The sequence below is a fragment of the Eschscholzia californica genome, unplaced genomic scaffold (assembly GCF_041429995.1).
Source record: "Eschscholzia californica isolate CP2 unplaced genomic scaffold, dmEscCali1.0.p SCAF_1, whole genome shotgun sequence".
NCBI lineage: Eukaryota > Viridiplantae > Streptophyta > Magnoliopsida > Ranunculales > Papaveraceae > Eschscholzia > Eschscholzia californica.
In genome coordinates, this window is record NW_028238198.1 from 6,847,921 (window position 1) to 6,857,701 (window position 9,781).

At 34.5% G+C, this 9,781-nt stretch overlaps 1 protein-coding gene across 3 annotated transcripts; it reads left to right on the forward strand.

Annotated features, from left to right (window-relative positions):
* Positions 1–361: 361 nt before the first annotated feature.
* On the forward strand, positions 362–7,469 carry LOC147563670 (uncharacterized). 3 transcript variants are annotated; one of them, XM_086639547.1, is made up of 10 exons: positions 362–550; positions 614–660; positions 2,314–2,382; positions 3,709–3,824; positions 5,516–5,771; positions 5,880–5,981; positions 6,061–6,150; positions 6,267–6,377; positions 6,472–6,771; positions 7,241–7,469. In XM_086639547.1, the coding sequence occupies exons 5-10, from the start codon at positions 5,526–5,528 to the stop codon at positions 7,247–7,249; spliced, it is 858 nt and encodes a 285-aa protein (XP_086495673.1). In that variant the 5' UTR covers positions 362–550; positions 614–660; positions 2,314–2,382; positions 3,709–3,824; positions 5,516–5,525; the 3' UTR covers positions 7,250–7,469. The 3 variants fall into 3 exon arrangements, with proteins under 3 accessions (XP_086495673.1, XP_086495682.1, XP_086495689.1); XM_086639556.1 differs by having other exon boundaries at positions 2,314–2,378; XM_086639563.1 differs by having other exon boundaries at positions 2,314–2,357.
* The last annotated feature ends 2,312 nt before the right edge of the window (positions 7,470–9,781 follow it).

Below are 9,781 nucleotides of genomic sequence, written 5' to 3' on the forward strand. Positions count from 1 at the left end.
ATATTTCCGACGGAGTCCGTACTTACCGTAGGAAATTCAATTATTTCCGACAGTGTTTCTAAATTCCGACGAAAGTATGTGGTATTAATGACGAGTTTACACTGACCTTCCGACGAAAATACTTAATTTGTTATTTGGAGAAATGACATTGTTCCGACGGCTCTTTATGTCGTCAGAAAAATACCCAAATATGACGGTTTTAGATTTTCTCCGTCGGAAGAGGAAATGATTTCCTGAGTTTCTTGGCGCGAACATTTTCCGCCAAATTTTCGCGGAAATATTTTCCGCGAAAATTATTTTCGTCGGCTCGTTGGTCGGAAGTAGATGACCTTAGACCCAAACTCTACTTTCTCTTTCCTTCCCTCTTTCTTCTCTATTCTCCCTCCACGAAAATTATTCTCGTCATGTAAACCAACGCCCTCTCTCTCTCTATCTTTGTTTTTCCATTGTTGATTTTTAGGGTTAAGCTTGGATTTTCAAGTTGTACTACTAGGTTAGGGTAGTTCTGTTCGTCAAGTTTCGGTTTCAAAAAAAAAAAAAGTTCGTCAAGGTAAACCAACGCCCTCTCTCTCTAATTTTTGGTTCTTCATTTGATTTTTCCCTAATTAACCAGGATTGAAGTCTCTCTCTTGGACCTGGTTCTGCAGATCTAAATAGCAGGTTAGATTTTCTCCTAAATGTTTCCTATTTTGATTTCTAGTTCTTAGGGTTTCGATTGATTATTTGTCAATTTTGATTCTGAAATTTTGTGGGTATTTCAAGTTTTCTACTACTTTAATTAGGTACTTCATCATTAGGGTAGCTCAGTTCACTTCTTTTTCCATTACATGTGAATTATTAGTACCAAAATCTTGTTGAGAATTTAGGTTATAGGTTTTTTTGTTGAGAATTTAGGTTATAGGTTGGGAATCTATTAGTAGTATGTAAAAGATAGAAGTTACCATTCTCCCTCTAGGTCTCTTTTTTTTTTTTGAAGTTGACTACAATCTACATCATAGTCATTAGAATTTACCATTCTCCCTCTAGGTCTCTCTGTTTTTTTTTTTTTGAAGTTGACTACAATCTACATCTAAGATAGTCATTAGAATAAATTTTAGTTTTGCTTAGTTCAGGAAGATGAAGAAGAAGAAGAAGATGAGGAAGAAGAAGAAGACAGTGAATGATATTTATTTTAGTTTTGCTTAGAGTTTTAGTTTAAGCTTCATCAAATTCATATAATGATGAGAATCAGAAGGTGAGAACTATTACTGCACTGTCTTGAAATCATAGAGCATGGTTTGAATGATGAGAATCAGAAGGTGAGAACTATTACTGCACTGTCATCCCCTGATCTTTTTCGCATTAATTCGATTCAATGGGGAGTCAGATGTTCGTATTGGGTTTGGGGTGTGAACAATCTTATGCGTAATTTGAAACAAAATTGCCAGTTCTTTTTCTGGTCTAGTAGTAACTACTTAGCATTATTCTCATTATATTTGCAGTAGACATGGGAACTTTCAGTGTTTAGGCACTTATCTTGGTCAAAAGGATCATTCTGAACTTGTATTCTTTTCCAAATTGTGTATGTCACAAGGGGCTAGATGTCTTTATGCATTCTAATTTATATCTTTACTATATGTCCCTATTATGATAGACATCATCTTCTCCACTATAACCCAACCGGCATCATGGTTCCACATCTATGCCCACGATCGACTAATAATTTCCATTTATCTGTTGATTCTGTTCTCCTCTGGGATTTTGGCAGTTGGTTTTTTTGTCTCTTATCCACTTGTTTACTTGCTAATTGACTTGCTTCTGTATTGACTTCGATAGTAAACATATACATTGTTCACTTTTTTTGGCAGATATCATGTTTAGGTTTTTGGAGATCGAGGTTATGCCTTTATCTCCTTATGGTTACGCCTCTCCTTTGACACACTTGTTTTCGTTTGTGATTGCTGCTATATCTTGATTTCACTATAGAATTGGGGAAGATTATCTGTTGATTCTGAAACATTTTGAAGTTCTTGAACTGCTTGTCTTAATTCATGAAGGGTTTGATCCAACATTTCCATACAATCTTTCAGAGCATTCTTTTCATGAGAACAAGTCACCAATCTTGTAACTGCTATCATATGAATTATAATACCTTTATGTATAAGAAGAACGTTTGAGATTGTATAATGGTTACAACAGTTTTAGTTCATATTATAAACATGAAAATAAAGATACACATACCAGGCGAATGCTTCATTTTTATGTTGACAACAACCTTTAATTCTATGTTTGAACTATGTAATACTGATGAACCCCTTTGGTGTCCTTCTACAGCGGTGATTCTCTCCATAGATTCCACTACAGGAAAGCAGCATCTAGTGAGTGGCCTTCCTTCTCTGGTTGGTATGCATATCTTGTTACCTTAGATTGAGTTACTAAGTCTCATTTTTCTTGTCAGCCCTATGAATCAGGAATTCGCTTCATCTTACTGATAAGTTCTATAAATTAATTAGAATGTACTCATGAGATATCTTCTGATTAGTGATTACCCTCCCTTGTGTAACTAGTTTGTTTCTTCCTTGGATCGAGCATTTCTTGTTTAGTTGTACCCATCAGGCATTACCGTGATAGTTATATATTTGCACAATCGTAAAACAGGTAAAACATAGGCCAAGACAGAAACCAATGAATAGATAGATGATGGCTGAACATATTTCTTAAACCTCAAAATATATGCACCTATAGGCAGCCCCTGGGTTTAGGACAGCTTTGTCCGTCACATTCCAAATCCACATAGCCAAGCTTATATTGTTAGATGGAACTACATATATCTAAAGATCAAATTATTCCATGAAAGGAAAGATCGACTTTGATTTTGTACTCATATATTGTTATTTGTATCTTATAAGTACTTTTATGTAGAGACTAGTCCTGAAATGTTCATGATTAAATATAAACTATTTATAATTTGTTGGTTTTTATGTTTCCATTGTTTGAATCTTTGAAGTCTTTTGCGTAGAACATGGACAAGTCTTGGATGAGTGCTAATAGGATTACAAAAGAGTACGAAGATGGTGTAAATGCATTCTTAGATTTTGCATTCGCTCACCCAAGATGAAGATCCTTATGTGTTGGCATCGCAAGTTAGACAAGTTTTTTATGTTCAAGATCCGACTGAAACAGATTGGCAAGTTGTGGTAAAGAATAGACCAAGGGATACTTTTGACATGAGTAACGATAAAGATGATAAACTACTAGATAGTGAGTTAATCCTTAATCCTACAAATGTCTATGATGGTGATGATGAGATCAACCATGTAACAGAACAGACATATGAAGATGTTGAAATGAGTACTTATGTAGGTGATGAACATGAATACGATTATGAAGAAGAAGAAGATCCTAAGAATGATGAGGACGACTATGAAGAAGAGAATTATGAAGACGACGATGAAGAAGAGAATGATAAGGACGACGATGACGAAGAAAATGAAGACGACTTCGATGAAGCTTAAGAATTACTTTGTTATTTTATCCTTTTAAAATTTTGATTTTGTAATTGGTTAACTGTTTCAAATAATTTAAAACTATTTCTAGTTAGCTTGATATTTTAGCTTTTTGAATCTGATTCACGCTTACACTTTTGCGTTTCGATTGAAAACTATTTCTAGTTAGATTGTCATTTATCCTTGCCTAAGTTGTAAATTGTGTCATGACTATTATTTGTAGGTCTTACATGGTGGAATCGGAAGTTTGAGTAAGAGATTTGTTAACCAGATCTGGAGCGGTAGCTCTCGAAATTCATCTCAACTACTCCCTTCTTCAATTTCTCCTGTCATAATCAGGTAATTAGTCTCTCATTAATTAACCTCATCAGTTAATCTAATCTCTGTTCATTCCGTATCTTTGATCTGATTATGCTAATCTACTTTTATACCGTATGATTTCTGTATTTCTGGAAAAAATTAAAATCTAGTTTCAATATCATTTTACAGATCCAACTTTGTAGAACTAAGACTTGTAAAAACACATACGAAAAAACATAAGAACTCTCTGCCTTGAGTACTTATCATCAGGGGAGAAACGAGCTGCAGTTCAAAAGCAACGAAGAGTTATTATAATGAGAGAAATAGGCTACCAAATACGTTTCTCTTTACAATCGAACAACCAAAAGCAAACTAGAAGAGTACAAATACAAAATAAGAAAACAAAGATATATAGTTAAGGCCTAAGGCTGTATATAAATCGAGGAAAATTACCTAGTACATTTGAATCGCGTTACGATTCATAATACTCTAGGTTTACGATTTCATAATACTCTTCCGTTCTCCTGTTAGTAGATCACTCGTCTTAAAACTTCACTCTTTATTTTCGTTCAGTTCATTCTTCGTTTGTTTCTGAAATTTATATGTTAGGATTGTTTCATTTATATTGAATCGCGGATCTGGATCCGTTTTTATTGGATTCAAATGATATACTCTATGAACAATGGTGGATTTTGCGTCTATCGTTTTATATATTAAAATTGAATATCAGATCGTGCATTTAGTGGTTGTTTATTTAGATTTGAGAGTTAAGATAGAGTTAATCTGGTTTAAGATCATTTATTAGATTGGTTTTTATGTCCATTTGATTTAAAAAACAGAAATCTATAATGTGTAGCTGATGAATATCGTGACGGCTCACTAATCACTTGCTCTACTTACTCCGATTAAGTTGCATGAATGTAATCATGATCAAACAATTTCTTGTTCTTCTATTAAGGTCCAGTAGACCTGCTTACAAAGTTCTTTTTTTTTTGAAAAATGAATATTGATGGTTTGGGAGAAATATTGTTTTTGCGCGATTAGCCCGTGGTATCATTATTTTTCCTATACCCAGAGGCTTGAGACTAACTCTCATTATGATAGTATATTAATTTGTACTAGTCAAACTAAGACCAATATCTGGTCAGTCGAAGTTTCGTTGATTGCTACCAGTATCAGTATCATTATCGAAGTAGTGGTATCATCTTTCATAGTATCATTTGATTTTTGGCTGCAACTTCTCTAAGGCTATTTGGCATGCTGTTTTGAGCCTCCTTGCTGTCCAGAAACTCCCTTTCCTTGACCAACAGGCTTGCTGATATGTTGGCTAGCACACGACCTAGTATAGGTGAGGAGGAGATTTATAATAGATTTTATGAGACATTTCCCAAATGCAGGTCACATTATTCCAGCAAGGTACCATACCATGTGTCTCAAATGATGGTAGATTTATAATAGAGACTCCATACAGCGTAGGTCGATTTTATGCATATATATTCCAGCAAGGTACCATACCATAAAGCAGCGTCAATGATTTCTAATTTGTTTCTTGTACAACTGCAAACTAAACTATGCTAATTTGTGTTGGCTGAAGTTTTTGTATTGATAATGCAATAAAGTTAATACTCGTTTTATATACACGAGATGACGCATTGATGATTCTCTATCTCACTACATTAGTCGTATCTGTTTCATCATTCCTCTGACGACAATTGAAATTTTGTTTGCAGTTTATGAGAAATGGGTGATGAACAACATCAAAAAAAGAGAGGAAGGGGAAAGGGAAAGAATGGGTGGTTGAAAAAATTGAAGCCAAACGAGAAAATAGTAATAGAACTCAATGCAAAGAACTTACCAACAGGACAAAATGTTTTAGCATTGGCGCACTATATTTCCTTGCTCGCGAAAGACGGAAATAGGTTCTCACTCACGAAAGAGTGGGACGAGTTAGGAGAACAGATCGATGACGCCGTAGAAACGATAAAGGTAAATCTGTCATTTAATTAGATGTGTTTTTCTTTCTTTGTTTTCTTACATCACGATGGAAAGATCACAAAAAATCACAAAAATTATTTGAAAACTACATACTACAAGAACGAAGAAGACAAAAACCGATGTCGCGAGTTTGTACCTGAAGGAGTTGTTGCAACTCAGTGGTTATCTTTGATTGAGCTTTGGGGAACTGATGATTCAAAGGTACAAACATTTTATTTTCTTACACATTTAGGTAAAAGTTTGATGTGTTCTCTAAAGTATTATTATTTTTTCAATATAGGTAGTTTCCAAAAGAAATGCCAGAAATAGAGCTGCTATGAAGTGTCTTCACACTACGGGTTCTAAATCCTTTTCACGAGTCATATCGGAGGTAAAGCTTCATCTTTCACTTAACATAAGTTTGTTAAAATGCTTTGGCAAACTTACATTATTGTTATGTTGTAATGTTATTACTTGTGAAGTATTTTCGTTTTTTAATTTTTGTAGGTTGAAATAGAAGAAGGCATCACAATCGAGAGTCGAGCAAAAATTTTTAAAGTTACTCGAACTCCTAAAGGTGCTAAAGAGATTTCAAAAGAGGATTCTGCGGAAAAAACAGTAAGTTTCTTTTCATATTAACATTTGATATGTTTAATATCTTATTATGTATATGAAATACGTGGACGGTAATCAACTTTGTATTGCTTGGCAGAGACAAATGGATGAATTAGTGGCAAGTAGAATTGGCCAGAGTACTCCAGAAGATTTTGACGACTCGCCAAGCCCGAATGACGTATTTGGCACCGTCATGGGACGTGAGAGAGGTGGCCGTATTCGATGTCTTCCAATGGTAAAACCAAAAGACATATTGGGTCGACAGTCATCTTCAGGCGTCATTAAGGATTTAACGGAGAAAAACAAAACATTAACGGCAGAAGTTGAGGCTTTGAAAGAAGAGATGGAGTTATTTAAGAGATTCATGCAGTCACACACTGCAAGTTCATCGTCGCAGGTATAATTAACTTATATTTTTATTACGTTAATTACTAGTACACCCAACCAATTTGCAAAAGTATCTCCTTTTATGATATAAAAGGACACCAAAACACACTCAAAAAAACGGTTCCACTCGAATCACTTCTTTGACAAGATAGTGGAAACTTAGTACAAAACAGTTCATACCATTAAACTATAAATAATTTTTTCGATCCTATTTGAAAGTGATTCTATCTATTTGTGTCCGTTAAAAGTATGAGAACCTCTTCATCACTTAAAGATGAATCTGCTGCATACTGCAAAGCAGTTTTACCATCTATATCTACTTAGTTTGCCTTGGTCGAATTTCAGAGTCTCATGTTTAGTTCAGGTTTAGTAAAGATACTTTTATAAGGATTTAGTTTGCCTTGGTCGAATTTCACATAATTGCTAGTTTCAAATCATAACACACTTACTAACTTCATTTTGTATGTATGTTAATGGAGTTACCATGATATCTCGAGTCGTTTGTGGTGTTGAATGGAATATCAATTGGATTTTTGAATCTCAGCCTCGATTTTGACTCGGTTGGTTTTATCGTTTACATTACTTAGCGACTTTGTTATTTTACGGTATTATGCTTGTATGAAACCAATAGTTTTATTAGTTTTCGACTTCATTACTTTTTATGTGTATGACTTCAGTAATGAAATATCCGATACTTTTAATTTATTATTCTTGTGAATGTTTGGTTTATGTTATTTTTGCCAGCAGCTTTATGTAATTGATAATGCTGCTGCTGCTGCTCCAGCAGCAGCGGAAAAAACAAAATTAAATTTAAAAAAAAAAATGAGTATTTACGTCGGATAAGAGCCGTCGGGAATAGCTTGCCACTATTTTCTGACGGATTATCAAAAACAAACCATCGGGAATAAGCCGTGGCAGGTTTGACATTTACGAGAATCTTTTCCGACGCCTTTCTTTAAGTTAGTCGTCGTAAAAGAATCTATTTTCGACGACCTACCTCGTCGGAAATACTATTTCCGTCGCCTCCATTTCCGACCACTTTGCGACGGTCCTGCGTCGTCGGAAGAAGTCTGTTCCGACGGCTTTATATCTATTTTCGACGGATCCTTTCCGTCATAAATGGTCTTCGTTTTTGTAGTGTTTTAATCCGCTTAGAAATCGATTTGCTACAACATCTTCATATTCTATAATGTTCTCCATATTGTTTCTTTGAGCCAGTTTTGAAAACTCCTCATAGTACTCACCCACCGAACGCAATCCTTGTCTACAGTTCTGGTAAGTCATAAACAAGTGTTGTTGATAATCTAGTGGTAAGAACCTCCCCCTTAGGTTTTCTTTCATAGACGGACAATTCTGGATTGGAGCCCTTCCTTGCCCCACTCTTTGACGTTATAACTGATCCCACCAAACAGCAGCACTTCCTTTCAGTCTACAAGCAATAATGTTTGCCATCTGTTAACCGGGAACAGTATATGACATATTCACTTGCCGCTCAACCTCATGTAGCCAATCAAGGAACTCTTCGACCGACAAATAACCATTGAAGAGTGGTATTTCTTCCTTGATTTTGTATTCATCATAATATCTACGCGGATATAATTGGTTAGGATAATAGTTACCTCTATTTTCTTGGTTGCCAGCATATTGTTGAAGTGGTTGTGCTTTGCCTTCGTTTCCATTAACAGCTTGGTTGTGGGCGAATCTCTCAACACGTTCTCTATTAATAGGTTGCCTAGGGTTTGTATTGACATTCAGGTTGTTAATCATCTCCATAACTTGGGTTAGTTGATGACTCAAACCGTCAATTTTTGCCCACATGACATTGTTACCTCGTTCACGGTCGAGGTTTGTGTTTCTAGCTTCGTCTTCTGCCATTAAGCCAGGAGAAACCTCGCTCTTGATGCCAAATGACGCAGTGGAAAATTCCGAAAAGAATTAGAACTTCGTGTAAAACTTATAGAACCAAGAAAAAGCCTTACAACTCCGTCTAAAGACTATAGAACTGAAACTATAAGAAGTAATACTAAAATACCGAATTTTTATTGATTCAATTGAATGAATAAAACAACTCATAGATCCCCCCTTATATAGACTTAGGGTTTCCTTAACCTAATCAAACTCAAATAACAATTTCTAATAAATAAAATATTACTTTCCTAAACCTAATCAAATTCTAAATAAATAAAATACTTGAATCTAAAACCTAAAAAATTTCTTAAAAATATAAAACTGCTAAAACTAACAATTTTCTACTAAAAAAAATTAAAATACTAAAATAACTAGATTTTAAGATACGCAAGATACTTGGAATATCTCATGAAAATCTCCCTGCATCAAAATTCTATAAATTTCAAACTGAGATAGAATTTTAAAGGATTATTTTAGTTCTCAACCTAAACCTTTCTCTCTTCAAAATTAGAAATCTTAGGACGAGTATAATTAGCGAGACGAGTTGAACTTTGACTTTTAATAACTTATTATTTACCTTAAGTACCTTTTCTTAATTGCGTTAGAAATTTTGGAACGAGAACAATTAATGAGGAGGGCTAAAATAGTGTAAGTTATCCGAGCTTGAGACTAAACTTATTTTTTCTGAACGAGTAAAGTAGACAATCATGTATCATTTGGATGGAACATGCTCATAACTATCACAAAACTATCATACCATACACCTAAACCATTTGCAAATGAGACTTGAGTTAATTACACTTTAAAGGCGGAAGGATATAATTAGACAAAATCAAAGACAAATCCAAAATCACAAGAAGGATAAATGCTGAATTGATCATAAAAGATATTAGCCAAATTAAATTGTAAATATGTTTAGCATAAGAGAGACATATGAAACTAATGGAGGATTTTATTTCGTGAGAGGAAAAATCCAAAATCACAAGAAGGCAACCCTAACCGAAATAACAAGAAAGCACCATTTGCGTATTACTACCACAAACAACGAATGATCACCAATACAACTATCAAATCTCTTCTATAATTGGAGTTGTATGAAGTTGTCTTCCACT